General features: G+C 44.1%; 1 protein-coding gene across 1 annotated transcript; it reads left to right on the forward strand.

Moving 5' to 3' along the window:
- Positions 1–927: 927 nt before the first annotated feature.
- LOC147009797 (uncharacterized) lies at positions 928–18402 on the forward strand. The gene is made up of 4 exons (XM_085863386.1): positions 928–1075; positions 8940–8964; positions 15595–15759; positions 18179–18402. Exons 1-4 carry the CDS (start codon positions 965–967, stop codon positions 18325–18327), a joined length of 450 nt encoding a protein of 149 aa, XP_085719512.1. The 5' UTR covers positions 928–964; the 3' UTR covers positions 18328–18402.
- Positions 18403–21631: the final 3229 nt, after the last annotated feature.

Raw genomic sequence — 21631 nt, forward strand, 5'->3', positions numbered from 1 at the left:
AACATACTCACTCGATGACTGAACACAGAGGTGTTATAATAAACCTGTGTACAGCAATCTTCAACAATAGGTGCACGTGTCACACTATAATAATGATGATAATGCTAATTAAATTTATGTTGTTGGCAAAAATCAGTACAACCTCAACATGCACCCGGAAGGGTTTGAGGGTAGTGGAGTCGCAGCTGAAACCCAAATCATAGCCAGGTTCTTCCTGATAACTCCATCTTTGCTTTTTACTTAAAAAAAAAACACACAAGACCCGATCGAGATCTGAAGGCGAATTAATATCTCATGTTTATTATTTAAAAAAAAAAAAATCCAAGCATAGCCCTCGACCTTCCTCTGGATGAAAGACAAGGCAATGCAAAGTTTGGTTGCACTGGTTCTTTCAGGGGGCCGAATGCATAAATGAACAAACACACAAACACACTTTCTTCTTTGTATATTAGATTTATAGTTATTATTATTATTAAACGAAAATTATGTGTAGATTTACTTATTTATTCGCAGCCTGTGGCTGCTTGGTTGCATCACTTTCTGGGGGGGGGGCACTGCTGTGCTGCTGATGCAATGCCCCTGTTACCAGTGAGCTGGTACTTGTTTGTGCCAACCTCAAAAACACAACAGGTTGATTCCACCCACATTATGCTGATTCAACAGCCAAACAGGGGTTTTAACCCAGAACAGCCACACATGTTTCTCGAGGTCATCTTAAGCCAAGCACCTTAACCATAAAGCCAACACCAGGCCCAATAAGTTTATAATTGCCCTTCCTGTTTTTGCTTTTGAGTGGTGACAATAATTAATCTTCCTTTTATACAATTGCTTTTCAAAATAATGATCACGTTTGTCACTGACTTTTTCTGACATATTTCTGTTGGCCTCGGGTGACAAAACAAAATTATGATGAAGTTTGGGTTGTACTTACAGTTCTCGTTCCGTATTGGAAAGCAAGTTTGAGATGCTTCGCTGCTGCTGTCAGACGAGTATTGTGAAACCAGCTCGCAACCAAGTCTTCGACATGTTCTGGTGCGCGTCCCTTGTTCCAGTCATCGCAGTCATCACTCTGCTGGTAGGAAAATGAGTGAGGTGTTTCAGAAGGGGGATTACAAGGGGGTCGAATTCAGGGGAGCAAAGGGGGTAGTGAGTTGAAGGGGAAAATAAAGGAGTTCAAAGAGAAGGTAAATGTGGTTGGGGAAGGTTCAAATTTAATAGAGAAAGACTCCTCTGTGTTTTTGTTACGTAACAAGTACATGACCTCTTGTGTAGACCCATATTTGTTCCTCACATTTGCCCTCATCGTGGATGGGAAATGCTCTGTATGGTCGTATGTTTGTTTTTCACGTGCTTTCTCGTTCTGGGCTCGGTCTCTCATGGAGTCCATCTGGCTGTCTGTTCTGTTGCAGTTACATGTGGAAGGAATCGGATACGTCGGTTGAGAATGATTAGTGTGGTGTGTGGGTATATATATATATATATATATATATATATATATATATATATATATATATATATATATATATATATATATATATATATATATATATATATATATATATATATATATATATATATATATATATATATATATCCTGGTGTTGGCGCAGTGGTTAGGGCAGCGGCTTGGGATCCAAAAGGTCCTGAGTTCAAGCCCCGTTGGGCCACTGAATTAATACACCAGGGGGTTGACTCAGCCTGTCATCCTTCCGAGGTCGGCGAAATGAGTACCAGTATACTGGGCCGGTGTATACCCCGGTTAAAATAGGTGTACCATATCCCTGTGTCGTAAGAGGCGACCAGGGTTGCGTCAGGAAGGGCATCCGGCGTAAAACATGTGCCAAATCACTATGCGGATCATACGGATGATCCGCTGTGGCGACCCCGAACGGGAGCAGCCGAAAGAAGAAGAAGAAGATATATATATATATCTATAAGAAGAAGAATATATATATATATATATATATATATATATATATATATATATATATATATATATATATATATATAGAAGAAGAAGGGGTGGCGGGGGGGGGGGTGAGGCCAGAGAGGAGATGATAGAAGGCAGAAAGACCACCGACCTGCTTGAGGTGAGAGAGTGAGAGACCCATAAACTCAGCCTCATCACGGGAGATACCAATGACCCTATCAGCTCGGTTTCCACAGCATGAAGCTGAGAAAAGTGAGGCAGGAGCACCAGCCCAAGGAAAGAGCAGTACTCCAACAGGCTGTGGATTAAAGCTTGGTATGTGGTTAAGAGCTCAGGTGTGCCAAGGAGTTTGCATGACATCGGATGCCCAGTCTGCGATTGGCTTTGGAAGCCAGCTTGGAAATGTGACTTTCCCAGCAAAGATCATGGCAGATAGTGAGGCCCAAAAGCTTGAATTATAGGATTTCTTTAAGAAGTTTGTTGAGAAAATAGACGAGGGGGGGCGCAGGGGGGTCCAGATGGTCCTTTCGGAGAGACATGGTGAGAGTGTGAGATGTATCAGGATTGAAAAACGTGTTCGAAGTGTTTGACCAGCTTGTGATTTTATTCAGGTCTGCAGAGAGTGAAGAGCCAAAGAGGCTGCTGCCTGCCAATCAGAGGTATGAGAGATGGTACGGCAGAAGGTGGAGTCATCAGTAAAAAGATTGAGGATTTTCCAGAGATTTGGAGAGATCATTGATGAAAACCAGAAAGAGCACTGGGCCGAGAACACTACTTTGAGGAACTCCAGCCTGGACAGGAAGAGGTGATGACAGAATTCCATGAAGCGCTATGCGTTGACTGCAACAGGAGAGGAATTCTGCAAGCCATGAGTGGAGATTGCCTTGGATATCATAATGAGAGTTGGGTAAGCAGTGCAGGATGCCAGACTGTATCAAAAGCACGCGATATACATCGGAAGATGTATAAATGACAGATGACCTTGAGAAAATGAGAGGGTGAATAGAACAGAGAGAGGGTGAGCAAAAGCAGCAGAGCAGGTTTTAGTACATGTGGGCTGATGCCGTCTGGACCAGTTGCAGAATCAGAGTCGAGGTTTGACAGCAAGATCCCCACCTTGTCGGGAGAAAAGGACACAGATTCCAAGAACTGTTGGGTGTGACTGAGTAATGTGGGAACATAAAGAGATGGGTTTGCACCACAAGATTTAGAAGCAAACAGAGTTTAGGCATTCAGCCTTTTCAGATGCAACTGTGCAGCTATTTGAGATAAGGGGGGGGGGGGAGGGGCGGGGATGGTGGGGGAACATATACCACAAACAGACTTAACTAGATGCCACCAGGATTTGGAGGAGGGAGAAAGGTTTGAGAGTTCAGACTTGAGATTAGAATGATTTTGTTTATTGGCTCTCCTGATTCACAGAACTGCAAGACTATTTTCTCACCGAAGCTATTTAATCCCTTCCTGGTTACTTTGACCCCTCACGTGCCTATCTGTAGTGCTAAACCTCTGCTTTCTCTGGGAGGCAGTACAGGCATGTGCGGGACTCTAATGTTGAGGTGGCATGGCCCCACCTGGCTCGCTTGATGGAGAAGCTCGATTGGGGTATTCCTTCCCCTACTCTAATAATTTGGGACTCAAAGGATCCTTGAAAGATTCAATCCTGTTCTATGCAGCAACCGCAGACATAAAAATGGTGCGGAGGAACATCATCTCTGCAATGACCTAATATTTCCAAAACCACTTTTCCACTTAGATGCCATAGAGAGGATTCAGCGCAGAGCTACTCGATAAAACAGAAGACCAAATACTGCATTGGAGTCATCAGAAGGAACCCGAATAAGTAAAGAGCATAAGATGGAGTCATCAGGAGGAACCTGGATAGGATTCCGGATTCAGCTGCAACTCCTCAACCCTCAAACTCATCCAGGCACAGCCAAGTGAACCTTACAGAAAACTTTCTGCAAGAATTCACTTCTTCTTGGACAGACAAATAAAGACAAAGAGAAAGAAGGAGTTAAAGAGATGAAAGAAAGGAAAAAGCAAGAATTAGAATGAATAAAGAGAACTGTGAAAAAAAAATAGAAACAAATGGAAATGGAACAAAGAACAAAGATGTCAGAAAGAACCCGAACAGATGGATTTCAGCAGTTACTCCCCAGGTTCAAACACAGCAACAGGGACAAGCTACCAGAGGTCCAGGGCTCCGTTCAGAGGACAGCTTGGGATGATCTACTTTAAAGATCACCTTAAAACTGAGTCCAGCTTGGCCCAAAATCAATTGTTCAGCGTTACGGTCATAACTCGCCGACCCTACGCGAAGGATACCGTGGGATTTTTAACATCCACCAACTAATACCAGCAGACGGGACGCCAAGTTTGACGTCCCTTCCACACACATTGATGAATCACCCTGCCTGTGAAACACCAAGGTGACAATTTACAGCTGGGTCGGGATTCAAAGCTAGATGAAACAGCTGAAAGGTGAGTGTGCGTACCTCGAGGCCATCTTGTCAGCCCTCTGTTACAATGATCTCACCGCTATAATAATAATGTTTCTTTTATCTTTGTCAGAGAGAGAGAGAGAGGGAGAGAGAGATGATTAATAGCTGACTATTCTAACCACACACCTATCTGGCCACTCCCAGTGTCACACAAAGTGTTCCCCTCCCAATTACAACCAGTTTTTCAAGCGGGGCAAGATTCCACCTCATGTATTTTTACTATGATTATTTATTTATTTCTTGGATGCTTTGTCGAGGCTCGTATGAGAGCTAACATACAGAGCATACAACAAGGGGAGCATGAGACAAGAGGGGCGGGAGAGGGAAGGAAAAAACAGTGTGGAACAAAGACATTTGGAGATCTGCGGAAGGGAGAGGGATGGGGGTAGGGTACATAGGGTAAGCAATATGAACACTACAGGGACTTTCAGGTCCTTAAACGACAGGGATTTTCAGGAAGGAAAGCAGGGAATTTGAAGGAGGTGGGTTTGGGGTGGATTAACGGGGGTAGAAAAGATCATGGTTTTGGATGGGGGAAGATAAGAGATGGTGGTGAACAGCTGTTTTGAAAACCCAGAGGGAAGAGTGGGATGGAAGAGAGTGTGGGAGTTTATTCCAAAGGCGGGAAAAAGAGGAATCAAAGAGTGAAGGTGAGCAGGGATTCGTGATTTTGGTAGTTTTACCAGAAGGGGGTTGCTGGCGGACCTTGAGCGCCCTGCGGAAATATGGGATTACCATCCTTGAAACCTGAACAAGGATTACCAACCTTATTCAGGTTTCTCTTCTGAACTGACATTGCAAATATGAAATGATTATTTGACAAAACAATACTAATTGTACACATACTGAATTCTAAGCCCCATGGCAATATTTTTTTAATTTTTTTTTGTATACCTTGTCGAGGCTCATGAGAGAGCGAACACACAATGCACAGCAAGGGGGCATGAGACAAGAGGGGAGGGAGAGGGAGGGACAAAACAGTGGGGAACAGAGACATTAGGAGATCTGTGGAAGGGAGAGGGATGAGACGGGGAACATGGGGAATAGAAGATGGACATTACAGGGACTTTCAGGAAGGAAAGCAGGGAATTTGAAGGAGGTGGGTTTGGGTGGATTATCGGGGGTAGAAAAGATCGAGGATTTGGATGGGGGATGATAAGAGGTGGTGGTAAACAGCTGTTTTGAAGGCCTGGAGGGAAGAATGGGGAAGAATAGAGTGAGGAAGTTTATTCCAAAGGCAGGAAAAAAGAGGAATGAAAGAGTGAAGGTGAGCAGTGATTCATGATTTTGGTAGTTTTACCAGAAGGGGGTTGTTGGCGGACCTTGAGCGCCCTGAGGAAATGTAGTGGGGACAAATCGCAGAGAGAGCAGGGCGGGCAAGGCTGGAGAGGAGATGGTAGAAGACAGAAAGACCACCGACCAACCTAAGGTGAATGCGTGAGAGGCCCAAAGACTCAGCCTCATTGCAGGAGATGCCGATGATCTGAAATGCCCTGGTTTCTCCAGCGTGAAGCCAAGAAAGGTGGGAGGCAGGAGCACCAGCCCAGAGGGGAGAGCAGTACTCCATCAGGCTGCGGACAAAAGTTTTGTAAGTGGTCAGGAGCTCTGGTGGGCCGAGGAAGGACTTTGCACGATGAAGGATTCCCAGTCGGCGACTGGCTTTGGAGGCGAGGTTTGAAATGTGGCTTTCCCAGGAAAGGTCATGGCAGATAGTGAGACCCAGAAGCTTGAAAGAAAGGACTTCTTCCAGAGGATTGTTGAGAAAGTGGATGGGGGGGGGGGTTCTAAACGGTCCTTTCGGAGAGACATAGTGAGAGTGTGAGATTTGTCCGGATTGAAAGACATGTTCCACGTGTTGGACCAGTTTGTGATTTTATCCAGATCTGCAGTGAGCGAAGAAGCTGCTGCTTGCCGGTCTGAGGGATGACCGATGGTACGGCAGAGGGTGGAGTCATCAGCAAACAGATATAGAGGATTTTCCAGAGAGTCGGAGAGATCATTGATGAAAACCAGAAAAAGAACAGGGCCCAGAACGCTACCTTGAGGAACTCCAGCCTGGACAGGAAGAGGGGATGAAAGAACTCCATTTAGGGCCACACGTTGACTGCGACAGGAGAGGAAGTCTGCGAGCCATGAGTGGAGATGGCCTTGAATACCATAGGAAGAGTTTGGTGAGTAGGGCAAGGTGCCAGACTGTGTCAAAAGCACGTGATTTGTCCAGGGATACAGCTCTGATTTCCTGTCTGGCATTGAGTTCCTCCATCCATTGTTGGGAGAGCAGAAGCAGCATATCCAGGGTAGAGTGACCTGGTCTGAAACAAGGTTGCTGGAGGACCTTGAGCGCCCTCAGAGAAATATGGGATTTCCAACCTTAAAACCTGAACAAGGATTACCAACCTTATTCAGGTTTCTCTTCTGAACTGACATTGCAAATATGAAATGATTATTTGACAAACCAACACTAATTGTACACATACTGAATTCTAAGCCCCACCGCAAGACTTAATGAAATCATTAACCATTTCACTCAATCAAAGCAAGACGTTGTCATAATTATCCTTCGAGAATTGATTGACATATACCTACGAGTGTATTGTGCTTGCATTCTGCAAGCAGATATCTAAATCAATTAACAGTGCTTTAAGATGCGACCTCGGCTGATAGGATGACCTTGAAGTTTCCACACTCACCTTGAAGCTGATAAGCCTGGGTTTGAATCTCGGCCTGGCTATAAAATCTTATCCTGTGCAAATCCTGTTTCGCAGACTGTGCAAATCATCAAGAGGGAAGGGAGTGGGAGAGGGAGAGAAGGGGAGTAGGAGGGAAGTAGGGAGAGAGAATAGGGGAGAGGGGTGTGAAGGGGGGAGGTGAGAGAGGGGGGAGGGAAAAAGTGGAAGTGGAGGGGGAGGGAGAGATGGGATTGGGAGGGAAAGGTGTGGGGGGAGGAGGGGAGGGGGAGAGAGGTGTGGGAGAGAGAGAGGAGGGGAAAGAGAGAAAGGAAAGAGAGGGAGAGAGGGATAGGAAGGTAGAAAGGAGGGGATAGGTAGGATGGGGGTTGTGTGTGTGTGAGGAAGAAGTTTCCTTCTGTATTCATCCTATCCACCCCATTCCTCACTACCTCATTGTTTGTCCAATTCTCCCTCTATTTTGTCCTTCAACTCCACTGTTGGTGCCCCCCCCCACCTCCGCCCTCACTCCTGTTCCTTTTGTCTTGTTGCGTCCTGATCCATTTAGTGTTTGAGCTCTTCCATTAGCCTTGACTGTGTACCAAAAAGCCAAAGGTTGACAACCACTGAACAAGCTTAATGAGCCGAATTGTCTCTTTTTGTGTTGAAGTTCCTTGTAAGGGAAGTCATCTATTATACATTGTGACCTGTGGTGTCTATTGTTTGCAGTAGCCGCTTCTCGCGCTGCATTTGCAAAGCTCAACATTCACTTTTGAAATGATAGTAGAACAGGCATGAGTAATGTTGATACAAAATTTTATTTCGCAACGAGGCTATTTTACCCTCTTTTTTAGACAAATCCAACCTCTGCCACCCTACGTTGCACCTGCATTTTACGGTGGGCGGTATAAGTAGCTCAGAGCTTTGGTTCTGAGCGAAACCACGAGTGCAACACAAGTGAGCTTTTTAAAGTCCATTAAATATCATTGAAATTAATAGATTAACCTAAACTTTTCCCATCCACAAATACTCTTCCGAGTATCTGATAATTGAGAGACGATGAAACACTCTTGGCGTTAATACATTCATACCAGGTGGGGTTGACTCAGCCTGTCATCCTTCAGAAGTCAGTAAAATGAGTACCAGTTCGCTGGGATGATTGAGCCATACAAGTATCCTGTGTTGGAGTGGTGACCGATCCAGGATTGTGCCCAATAGCCCCAGGAGACTGTTTTGGCAGCACCAATGCTCTGCATAGATTATGGTCCCAATGGATGGATATCTCTCTTTATATCTTCTTCTCATATAATAAAAGCTTTATTACTTCTGCCTTTTATAATAAAAGCTGAAGGAGGTTATGTTTTCACCCCTTTCTGTGTCTGCTTGGTTGTCTGTTTGTCTGTTTGCCCGGGTCCAGGATATCTCAAAAAGTTATGGAAAGATCCAGATGAAATTTTGTGGACAGGTTCGGTGTGTGACAAGGACGAACTGATTCCAGATCTGGATACGAGAATTATTTAATTTTTAAAGTGATTCTTCACCATTGAGAGATGGGGCCAAAAACGGTATAGTACTGTATAGCATGATATTCCAAAAATGTATTGGGCCCGATATGTTCTCGTGGATCAGGCATTACGTGGCGGAGGTATGCGCTCAACCGAGTGCCTTTCTAGTTTGAACCTGGGTTCTAAATACCATGAGTCATCAGTTAAGATGAGAATGCCAAACCATACCACCCCTCTCTCCCCCACCAAAAATACCATTGTTTGATACATAAGAATGTGTAATTAAAATACTTGAAGTGGAATTGTCTTAACATGGGTGTGTTCTCGTTTACAGACACACGAAACCCAAGGGCAATGCCGTAAGTAACACGTCGCATGGACAAACAAATGGCATGCTTTGTACAGGGTGTTCCAAAAAGACCTGGACAACTTTGGTTGTTAATACATTTAGCACCACAAATGATACAATGCTACCCTCTGCTTTATATGATACAGAAACTCATAAGGTTTTCTGTATTTTCAGTTCTGGTGGTTTAATGTAGAAGAAAATGGCGACTCCAAAGGAGAAAGCTCAGTGCATCAAATAGTTCAGAGATGAGATCCGACCCGCATGTTGAGTGTAATTTCCGCACAAGGTATGGAAGGAATCCGCTATTGCGGACTCGTATCGGAGAGTGGAACAAGAGGTTTGAGAAGAGAAGTTGTCAGAAACAGAAAAGTACCGGTTGAGAGCACAAGTGTAGCAGACATTGAACGAGTGAGTGAATCGTTTCAACAAAGTCGCAGAAAATCAATCCAATGTGCATCCAGAGAACTGGGACTACCAACCACCACTGTACACAGGATTTTGCATACACGACTGAAGCTTTATGAATGTAAAGTGCAGATTCTGCAGATACTCAAATTAAATGATGGACCCAAATGCAAGGCGTTTGCCTTGGAAATGATCAATCGCCAAGTGGATGACGAAGATTACCTGAAAAAGGTCATATTCACAGATGAAGCTTGAATTCATGTATCGGGGAAGGTCAACCAGCACAATGTGAGGATCTGCGTCTCTGAAAACCCCCACGTGGTCATTGAACCCTAATTCCTTTGCCTTTCTCTCCAACATGCTTTCCCCACAGTCCTTCTCTGATTGAGTTCCCTTGGTATCTGTCAAAGACAATGTCAACCCTGATGCATATTTTGGAGAACTGTCCAACCACATACTTTTTAAAGTTATCACACCAGTCACCAAATGTATTTGCTTCAGAACGATTGGCAAGGGTCTACACTATTGCCATGCCATCCAATATGCAACATGTAGCATCAATGTTGTCAGATGGCTGACTCTGGCAATGTCTTGCTCCAGTATGTTGCGTGGATGTACCTTGTTTGTTCGGTATCTCAATTGTGGTCAAGAGTAGCCAGAGACAAAGGTACAGGAGACTGCTCGTGTTCCAGCATTGCATAAACATCAACATCGTGTCCTGCTTCAGGAGCAACAGTCATTTTTTTTTTTTTTTGTATACCTTGGTCGAGGCTCGTATGAGAGCTAACACACAACTCACAGCAAGGAGGCATGAGACAAGAGGGGCAGGAGTGGAAGGGACAAAACAGTGGGGAACAGACACATTAGGTGAACTGTGGAAGGGAGAGGGATGGGGATGGGACGGGGAACATGGCGAAGAGAAGATGGACATTTCAGGGACTTTCAGGAAGGAAAGTAGGAGAAATGAAGGAAGTGGGCTTGGGTGGATTATCGGGGGTAGAAAAGATCGAGGATTTGGATGGGGGAAGATGAGAGGTGGGGGTGAACAGCTGGTTTGAAAGTCTGGAGGGAAGAATGGGAAAGAATAGAGTGAGGAAGTTTATTCCAAAGGCGGGAAAAAAGAGGAATGAAAGAGTGAAGATGAGCAGTGATTCGTGATTTTGGTAGTTTTACCAGAAGGGGGTTGTTGGCGGACCTTGAGCGCCCTGTGGAAATGTGGTGGGGACAAATCGCAGAGAGAGCAGGGGGGGACAAGGCTGGAGAGGAGTCGGTAGAAGACAGAAAGACCATCGACCAACCTGCGGTGATTGAGTGAGAGGCCCAAAGACTCAGCTTCATTGCGGGAGATGCCGATGATCTTAAATGCCCTGGTTTCAACAGCGTGAAGCTGAGAAAGGTGGGAGGCAGGAGCACCAGCCCAGAGGGGAGAGCAGTACTCCATCAGGCTACGGACAAAAGCTTTGTAAGTGGTCAGGAGCTCAAGAGGGCCGAGGAAGGACTTAGCACGACGGAGGATTCCCAGTCGGCGACTGGCTTTTGAGGCGAGGTTGGAAATGTGACTTTCCCAGGAAAGGTCATGGCACATAGTGAGACCTAGAAGCTTGAAAGAAAAGACTTCTTCCAGAGGATTGTTGAGAAAGTGGATGGGGGGGTTTTGTAAATGGTCCTTTCGAAGAGACATAGTGAGAGTGTGAGATTTGTCTGGATTGAAAGACATGTTCCACGTGTTGGACCAGTTTGTGATTTTATCCAGATCTGCAGTGAGCGAAGAAGCTGCTGCTTGCCGGTCTGAGGGATGACAGATGGTACGGCAGAGGGTGGAGTCGTCGGCAAAGAGAAATAGAGGATTTTCCAGAGAGTCCGAGAGATCATTGATAAAAACCAGAAAAAGAACAGGGCCCAGAACGCTACCTTGAGGAACTCCAGCCTGCACAGGAAGAGGGGATGAAAGAACTCCATTTAGGGCCACACGTTGACTGCGACAGGAGAGGAAGTCTGCGAGCCATGAGTGGAGATGGCCTTGAATACCATGGGAAGAGAGTTTGGTGAGTAGGGCAGGGTGCCAGACTGTGTCAAAAGCACGTGATATGTCCAGGGATACGGCTCGGATTTCCTGTCTGGCATTGAGGACCTCCATCCATTGATGGGAGAGCAGAAGCAGCATATCCAGGGTAGAGTGACCTGGTCTGAAACCAAATTGATGATTGGAAATCAAGCCATTGGAGAAGAGGAAGGATTTCATATCTGAAGCGATGATTGATTCCATCACCTTGCTGATGATTGGGAGAAGGCTGATTGGTCTGTAGTTATAGGGATCTGTTTTTGCACCTTTTTATGCAGGGCAGTGATGTTAGCAGATTTCCAAGCAGATGGCAGATGACCTTGGGCAAATGAGAGGGTGAATAGAACAGAGAGAGGGTGAGCAAGAGCAGAAGAGCAGGCTTTGAGGACACGTGGGCTGATGCCGTCTGGACCGGTTGCAGAATCTGACTCGAGGTTTGAAAGCAAGCTCTCCACCTTGTCAGGAGAAAAGGATACAGAGTCCAGGGACAGTTGGGTGCGACTGGGTAAAGTGGGTAGAGATAGTGATGGGTTTGGGACACAAGATTTAGCTGCAAACACCGAGTTTAGACATTCAGCTTTATCACGTGTGGTATCAGCAGTGCGGCCATTTGAGGTAAGGGAGGGGATGGAGGGGCAACATACACCAGAAACAGATTTGATTAAACGCCACCAGGATTTTGAGGAGGGAGAGAGGTTTGAGAGTTCAGACTTGAGATGAGAAAGATGTTGTTTTTTGGCTCTCCTGAGGGTAGATACACACTTTTTCCGAGCTTTGTGGAAAGAACTGAGATTGCCCTCAGTTGGGTTTGCTTTCCATGAGGCAAAGGCAAGTTGTTTCAGGACAACTGCCTCGCCACAAGCTTCAGTAAACCAAGGGCGGGAGGAAGGGTAAGACAACTGAACACGAGAGGGGATAAATCTGTGCATGAGGGAGAGCAAGTTTCTTTGAAAGAATTCTCAGGATGAGTTGATGTTTGAGAAAGTAGTGATAGGAGACCAGTCTGTAAGTTTGATGGCTGCTCGGAGACCCTGCCAGTCGGCTTGAGTGAAATGCCAGACTCGACGGCGGTGAGGTGGTTCTCTGATAACAGCCAGAGAGATGTCCACTTTGACAAGGACGTGGTCAGAAGAACCAATTGGAGCGAAGGAAGAGCAGCAGATATTGTCAGGGAAATTTGTCAAAATCAGATCCAGAAGAGATGGAGTACCATTGGTTGAGATCCGGGTCGGGAAGTTGACCGATTGAGTCAGTCCCAATGAGTCGCAGAAAGCTTTTGCTGAGGTGCCATGGCAGGTGAGAGAGGTACCCACACCTAGCCAACTGGCGTGATGACAATTGAAGTCACCACATAAGAGGAAGAGAGAGTTTGGATGAGAAGATAGAAGATTTGATGGAAAAGATCATTATCTGCCTTGATGGAAACAGTTTTTTGTTTGTCTACACTAACAGGCACTGAGTACATCATATCAAATGTCTTCAGTTTCTGCATTTTAAAGCTGTCATGGAATTTAGCTGTCTTGGTGATCAACATACTAGGTACAAAGTTAGAAATGATCTTCTTCCCTGCTTGTTCTGGTGTTAGTAAAGCCGTCTTCACTTTATTACTGGCAACATATCCAGTCATGAGTGACACCAGATCTCAGGATTCGCGATTGAAGACATTGAATCACTGGAATTGTTGGACAAGCCGGTTGACATCCTTCTTGTCCCTTTCCATCAATTTTGGACCAAAATCTCTGTGCTTCATTTCATGATCATCATCATCATCATCATCATCATCATCATCATCAGCTGCACTGGTCAACAAAAACATTGCTCTTGCATGGTCTGCAAGATGAGCTCTCTCACTTTACATCAGACACCATATGTCTCTGGCAGAATCGGTTTGTGTAATGCCCACTAGTCCTCCTGCTACCCACAAGTCCTGCTACTTCGGTCACGTGTTTGAAAGCCTGGTCATCAGCAATCTGGTTGAACTTTTGAGCTGATTATTTTGGAACAAAATTACCAGCTGGAAAGCCTCGACACACCTCTGGTGCTGTTTGCGGGAGATCAGCATCATGTCGGCCAGGAATACGACGCCCCACCTGATGCAGTATAGAAGCCAAGATATTGAGAAAATTGCAACTCGAATGGTGGCCATTTTGAAATCCAAAATGCCCATCACACCAGGAAATTCTTACCTGGAAATGGTCTAATTGTGATCAAAATCAAATATGTGCTTCAAATTGGGACCTGCTCCTGAATTATACGACAAAACTTTAGCAATTTTTTTTCCATTAGCTGCCTCCAGCCAAATAGCCCCGTGTGGAAATAATGGAAACCATTTGCAATGGAAAATACCTTATGCAAGTTGGAAATGTTACAGTTTATGAGTGAGTACTGTTTATGTTATGAAGTCAAAGGGCAGAAGAGATCCTTGTGAGCCAACAGTCATCCATCCATTTCTAGTGCCCAACTGTGTCTGCAGATGTCCTCCTGCAGTTGGGCAATTTTATTTTATTTTAAGAGGTTGGTGGCAGGATTTGCACTCTGGCCACCGTAAAACCCTTCATTCCACTAAAACATACTAAAAACGCAAATAAATCTGAAAACCCACTCCGTGGAGGTACCTCCTGTGCTGCTGCCATTTGCAGGGCAGCTCACCGGATGATGGGATTGTGGCAAAGCCTTTGGGACTCCCACTCTTTGATGATAGGAGGAAAAACACGGGGTAACCATCTTGGATTGGATTGCGGTGGAGTGTGTCAGGGTGGTGCTGAAGTGTCGTCCACCAGAAAGCGGTCTCCTTGGGTTGACCTGAGGCGGACCCTTCGGGTGGGTGCCTGGAATATCCTATCCCTAATAATGGATGATCACCTGTCTCTGTTATCATCTGAGCTCAAGCGTTTGGACATAGGTATTGCAGCACTCAATGAGGTTTGGAGACCGGATAGTGGATGAGATAATGGCGGGTGGTTACACCTACTATTAGTCTGGTCACTCTGATGGTTACCATGCCCAAGGAGTTGCTGTAGCTGTGTCCAATAAGCTGAATCCAATGATAATTGAGGTAACACCGGTCAACGAGTGTATTATGAGACTAAGGACTCGTCACTCCTTGGGTGTCATTTCCCTGGTCTCTGTATATGCTCCGACTGAGGCGAGTGATCTCAGCGTGAAGGACGCATTCCATGCCATGCTCGAGTCTGTGGTTGATCAGTGCCCCAGGCAAGATATTCACTCAGATCACTTATACAACCAAGATATACAGTTTTGTATTTTAAATTAATTTTATGAAATGTCTAGAATTTGTTTTTCACTTGGAAGTTGTGGGTTATGATGTGTAAATAAAGGTGGAAATAGTCTGATTTAATGCAATTTAATTACAGGCTAGAAGGCAACAAAAGGTGAAATTTTTGAAAGGGGGTGTAGACTTTCTACAGCTATAAATTGACATCTCTGCTTTTGTCTATTTGTGGCCCTCGGCTTTAATATCAGTCTGCAAAGTCTTGAGTACCATATGGATGCCTCCTAATTCGGAGGTGATGTGTTGCTATAATTTATGTTCATGATGTCAGCGTCGTGTCACAGAGTCAGTGTGCTTCTTTGGTTGAAGAATATGACATGAGCAAAAATCATTCCTGCTTTGCTGCGAAGCTCCGTGTAGGATGCCTTGGTTTGAACCTCCGCTTAAAATGAGTGAAATGAAACATTTTGAAAAGTTCAAATTATTCTCACTCAGATTTCAACATCACCGTAATGCATATTATCAAGTTGTTTAAACTTCCTTTATGGAGGAAGATGATTCGTAATACCGGACAACACCATGTGGCACTGTGGGATACACATTTAGATTGAGAGAATTGGGCTCTTCCCCCCCCCCACCCTGAACCCCCTCCCTCAGATATGCTGGACGACTGGTATATGAATATGATATGTGTTTCCATGAATTTGATTAAGAATCAAATTTTTCTTGTGATGTTGACCTTATGTGTGGGAAAATAATGCAGTGAAGCGAATTTCCAGGAAATTGCCCCAGGGATTTAGAAACATATAAGGAATAAACATAACAAAGAAACTCACTGTTACATATATAGATATGTTCAAGTTGGATATAATGCCGTGATTAAGATGATACAAGTGTATGATATGTGGATTTACTCATGATGGTTGTGCTTAATTGTGCAGAGTTGGATTTCTGTACCGGGCGATCACTTGGCCAATATGAAGACCCCTTGAATGAGCAAAAATACTACTGGTGTTATGATAATGGACTGGGAGAGCACGTGCTGTGTCCACCTGGGAAGATAGCTGGGACCTTCGGCTGCAAAGAACCCCCCACTTATACACCTTGTAAGTTGTGCTGTTGCTACTGCATGTTTGCACCATCCTCATGTAACATCATGGTCCATGTAATGTAATGCGATGAGACATTTTTAGGTCAGTGTGCCTTACGATCAAAGGTGAGTTAAGAGATTACAGAGAGAGAGAGAGAGAGAGAGAGAGAGAGAGAGAGAGAGAGAGAGAGAGAGAGAGAGAGAGAGAGAGAGAGACAGAGAGAGAGAGAGAGAGAGACAGAGAGAGACAGAGAGAGACAGAGAGAGAGACAGAGAGAGAGACAGAGAGAGAGACAGAGAGAGAGAGACAGAGAGAGAGACAGAGAGAGAGACAGAGAGAGAGACAGAGAGAGAGACAGAGAGAGAGACAGAGAGAGAGACAGAGAGAGAGAGACAGAGAGAGAGACAGAGAGAGAGACAGAGAGAGAGACAGAGAGACAGAGAGAGAGACAGAGAGAGAGACAGACACAGAGAGAGAGACAGAGAGAGAGACAGAGAGAGAGACAGAGAGAGAGACAGACACAGAGAGAGAGAGACACAGAGAGAGAGACACAGAGAGAGAGACACAGAGAGAGAGACACAGAGAGAGAGAGACACAGACAGAGAGAGAGACAGAGAGAGAGAGACACAGAGAGAGAGAGAGAAATATACACATACTTTGAAATCAGAAGATAGAAAGAAATGGCATTGACAAAATTATTGACACCCTTGACTTCATATTTGGTAGCACAACCTTTGGACAAAATAATTGCAGTCAAGCGCTTCCTATAGCCATGAATGAGCTTCCTCCACCTCTCTACTGGCAGTTTGTCCCACTCTTCTTGTGCAAACTGCTCCAGTTCCTCCCAGATTTGAAGGGTGCCTTCTCCCAACTGCTGTTTTCAGATCTCCCCACAGATGTTCAATGGGATTTAGATCTGGACTCATTGCTGGCCATTTCAGAACAGTCCAGCGTTTTTTCTTGAACCATTCCTGGATGCTTTTTGAAGTGTGTTTGGGGTCATTGTCCTGCTGCAAGACCCATGACCTTTGACGGAGACCCAGCTTTTGGACACTGGGTTGAGCATTGCGCTCCAAAATGCCTTGGTAATCTGATTTCATGATGCAATGCACACATTCAAGGTACCCAGTGCCAGAGGCAACACAGCAACCTCAAAAACATCACTGAACCTCCTCCATGTTTGACTGTAGGGAAGGTGTTCTTTTCTTTGAAGGCATCATTTTGTTTTCTGTAAACATAGATATGATGTGCTTTAACAAAAAGCTCTAATTTGGTCTCATCTGTCCACAGGACATTTTCACAGAAGGATTTTGGCTTGTTCAGGTGTGTTTTGGCAAACTCCAGTCAGGCTTTCTCATGTCTCTCTCTCTCAGCAGTGGGGTCCTCCTGGGTCTCCCACCACAGAACCCCCTTTCATTGAGTTGGCGATGGATGGTGCGAGTTGAAACTGTTGTACCTTGTGTTTGAAGGTCAGCTTGAATCTGTTTGACAGTTGATCGAGGTGCTTTCTCTACCATTCGAACAATCCTTCGCTGCAATCTTCGATCAAGTTTTCTCTTGCGGCCATGTCCAGGGAGGTTGGCTACAGTGCCAATGGCTTTAAACTTCCTGATAACATTGTGTACGGTGGACACAGGAACATCATGGTGTCTGGAGATGGACTTGTCACCTTGAGATTGTCCATGCTTGGCTATAATGTTGTGTCTGACCTCCTCTGACAATTCTCGACTGTATGTGGGAGGAGCAGGAGGATGACATCAGCCAATAGCGAGGACAGTGACTGATAGTAAGGAAAGCATTGTTGCAGACTAAAATATTGTTGTGCCAAGAGAATTATTCCAAAACCTTTAAAAATAACACGAGCTGCTTCCTTGCTTGATGCTCAGCAGTTAACAGGATAGAGCACGGAAAAACAACGCTGCGAAGGCAATGGCAAACCACCCAGTATAACTCTTCCCATGAAACTGCTTCGGCAGCTCTAACACTCTGTAAAGAGTACGGTACGGGACATAAACATTTCCTTTCAAACATTTTTCTTTTCTGACATTTATCGTCAAGAGTTTCTCAATTGGACTTTTTTGAACTTTAAATAATGGTGAGCTTTACACTCGTAAGTATTGTTTTATTTACTTATTTTAAAGAAAAATTGGCATGTGCCTTATATTTGGGGGTGTCTTAGAACAGTGTTGATACAGTATATCCCCTTTCAGAAACGAGATGCGACCATTTTGGAAAATTAGAGAATGAGAGTGCGGTGGTCTAAGATAGGTAAAGCTGGTCATGGACACAACTATAATTGGATCCTTCTCCCCTGGGGTCCAGGAGATGAACCGGACAAAAGGCAGAGTAACGTATGCACATTCGTCCAGGTCAAATTTGAATTATAAAGTGTGAAAATATGAACTGATTCTCTGTTATGCTTCTTGTTTTGCAGTTGATTGCTTTGGAAAAACAAACGGAAATTACCCAAACCCTGAAAACAAACATACTTTTTTCATGTGTTCGAATGGTTACAAGTATCTCTACGACTGTCCCGCTAACCTCGTTTATGACAGCGTTGTGGAACGCTGTGAGTGGGAATAGGCAGGTAACCAAATGTGAATCTACAAAGGATGATCCCAATGAGGTTTTCTGAACAGCTACACACAACAGTCTGTACAATGCAAGTAATATATATATATAAAGCTCATTCTAACCACTGACTCACCTGACTGATGTTAAAGATACCTGTAGGGTGATGTAGAATCCTGCAATTTTGCGTGCCGATGGACTTCAAAGCCGATACACCAGGGAAAAATCACAGAACTGTCGGAAAACACCCGTCAATGAAATTATAAATAAATGAAAATAAATAAAAATGCAGGCAAGCGACCCCAGACAATCGAAGCTGATACACTGGAAAAAAAATCACACAACCGTTGGAAAGCATCCGAAATGAAAATATAAATAAATGAAAATAAATAAATGAAAAATCAAATGCAGGTGAGCGACCTAAGACAATGGGGAAGCACGGTTCATTATTGCTTACACAATGCGTAAGCATACCCTGCTACTCCACTAGTATATAAAAATCTACATATATATATATATATACCTATCGAGTTGCCCTTTGTATCCGAAGAAGACCATTCACACAAGACAATCAAAATCCTTAGTCCATTCTATTTATAGCACAGAAGCTGTTGAACCACATAACCAATCACACTATAACGTAGCAAGTAGTGTAAGCTGGTGTCCAGGATCTTCCATTACGACTGGACGACTTGTCACCCACAGTCTCAGCAGAAATTTGGAATTTGTTCAGGGTTCCAATGATAACTCTTTGGGAAATACACCATGGTATATTTAATGTCCACCAATTATAGTGCTTGCAGACGGGATACACAGCTTAACGGCCATCCAATGGACAGCACACACAGGGATGCATCACTCTGCTTGCAAAGACACAAGGATGAGGGTTTATAACTGGGTCTAGATTTGAACCAGGGATAGACAGCTCACAGGCAAGTCTGCTAACCCATTGGCTATCCTGCCAGCACACAATTATATTTAAAGTAATTAGTAAGGACGTATATAAACGTAATATATATACACACATATATATATATATATATATATATATATATATATATATATATATATATATATATATATATATATATATATATGTATGTACAACTCGTTGCTCTTTTTTTTGTGTTTTTTGGACTCTTGTTTTGCATTCTTAGGACATTATGAATGGCCCACATCGTGTATATCTTGACTAGATTTGACAATTCAGAAGTACATCTTGAAAATGTCACGCTGTTTATGTTTTCTTCATCTTTGTTGACAATCATCTTTGCAACTGGTAATCTATATAGTAGCATGGCTTGAAATTTGATTTTTGTGTTTTGCGTTGATTGATATTAAAGCAATTTTATCGGTGTGGAATTTTTGAGGGTCCATGTTCAAACTCGATTTTGATTGAAGTTTTTGAAAAAGTTTGGGTTAAGAAGGTAAAACAGACATTTTTTAAAAAGTAGTCTGGAGCCAAAGTGCGTGAGTCATCTCCTTCTTTTGAATCCGTAGTGTAAAACCTCATCAGACAATCATTCATGACTGCGAATGTCAGTTATAATGGTCAGTGTTTTGTCAGTAAAAATAATCTTCGTATTTTAATATCATGTCGTTGTAAAAGCAATCAGTTTTTGAATGACAGTTGCAATTGTTGATGGTGTCGCATCAGGTGCCCACCAGCTACGCTGTGCTCAGAATTACGATTACCATTTATGATCCCACAAGGATCGCCCACGTGCAAGCCAAAACGGGTGGTTGTTCATGTGGGGAGGTTTAAAAAAAAGGAAAGGTGTTGCTTTGCAAATTGTTCATTATATCGGAAATACGGGGAGATAAGGAAGGAGAGGATGATCAATAAATAAAGGAACAGATCTGGCAGTCAACAGATTCAATAGGAATGAAAAGGGGAGAAAACACGATCTTATGCACAAAATAAATAACCCACTAATGGTGCCTACAATACCAGATTCAAATACAAAGGGCACAGGTGAGTACTGCAGGTAGACACGAGCTGGTATCTGGGTCTGCCACGACTCGTACAGGCTGGTGTGGCATTAGAAAAACTGCAGCTCGGGTGGAATAATGGCAACGAGGAGCAATGGTGATGAGGAGAGATGAAACAGAGTGGTGTTGTCTCCATCGAAACCAAAATGTGATCTGCCATGCGGATGCGTGGATATGGCCTTCATCACCTCCGGGACTGCTCTCATGCACAGTGGATCCCTCTCATTGGTGTCCCGCTGGTGTGGGCAGTGCCTTCTATCACCCCACAGGATCGGACGACCCCTCACAAAAGTGTTCCGCCCCTCTCTAGTGCCCTACAGCTCACTCCTCCTCCGTAGCTTACAGTCTTCAAGTGAAACGGCCCGTGATGCATCCCATTAAAAGGACATGGAGCTTTCCCATGTGTCTTTGTTCCCAAGTCCTCCAGCTGGTCTCACCTGTGCAAGAGGTTTCACACAACACAACCTTATCCCATTCTGCTCTAAGCTTTACAATCACCGCCTCCTCGGCGCACATTTTACCATACTACTTACCTTTGACAGATATCTAATACAAGGGTAAATCTTACCTACTAGAACACACGGTCCATACTATTAGCACATTCTAATAGGGAGGGGAGGGAGCTATGGGCTCCCTCCCCATCACAATACCTCGTTTCCTCTAATTTAACTTTTATCAGTTTTGAGTGGAGAACTCATGGGAACGTAGCAGGGCATCTCCAAACCTTTCTCTTTCATAGAGATTGTTCTTTATTAACGACAGGACATAATTACTGCCAATAAAGCACATTTTGGATGTTTTGGCCATATGGAGCCATCGCATAACATTAGTCCCACACAAAAGCCAGAGTTAAATTGAAGGAGATAATTGAAACAGTCTGGATATCATATAGCAGTACCATCAGTTGTAGCTGTTGTGGTTGACCATTACGACTGATGTTCTCAGTTCGAAATGATTTTCTAGACGTGGCTTACATTTGGTGACATAGATGAGGTGTGCCAAATAAATCCAAGCTAATTCTCTGGCAGGCCTAATTAAGCTTTACTATATTTGGAAATGAAGTGTAATAAACATCTTCTGATTTATATCATGGCTAAAGATCACCCTTGAAAACCAAGTTTGCCCCGATGATGGTGGCACACACAAAATGGTGTAATCTATATTGGTGCACTTTTTTATGAACACCACAGGGGAAGAATCAAGCCCAAAACCAAAAGGGTGATGCATCCCATTACAAGTTACAAATCAATTGTCCAAAAACTTGCAAAAAGAGACTGCTCGATGATTGGCCAAAGGTTGGAGATGACTAGACAAAGTAGGTTCA

This window comes from Eptatretus burgeri, chromosome 17, assembly GCF_056783735.1.
Source record: "Eptatretus burgeri isolate ZD-2024b chromosome 17, Ebu_testis_v1, whole genome shotgun sequence".
NCBI classification, from domain to species: Eukaryota; Metazoa; Chordata; class Myxini; order Myxiniformes; family Myxinidae; genus Eptatretus; species Eptatretus burgeri.

Excerpts from the sequence above, each read along its gene's own strand:
- LOC147009797 (XM_085863386.1), top strand. The coding sequence starts at position 965 with ATGCTTCGCTGCTGCTGTCAGACGAGTATTGTGAAACCAGCTCGCAAC. Across the intron at positions 8,965-15,594 it reads CGAAACCCAAGGGCAATGCC|AGTTGGATTTCTGTACCGGG; the intron begins GTAAGTAACACG and ends TTAATTGTGCAG. Across the intron at positions 15,760-18,178 it reads ACCCCCCACTTATACACCTT|TTGATTGCTTTGGAAAAACA; the intron begins GTAAGTTGTGCT and ends CTTGTTTTGCAG.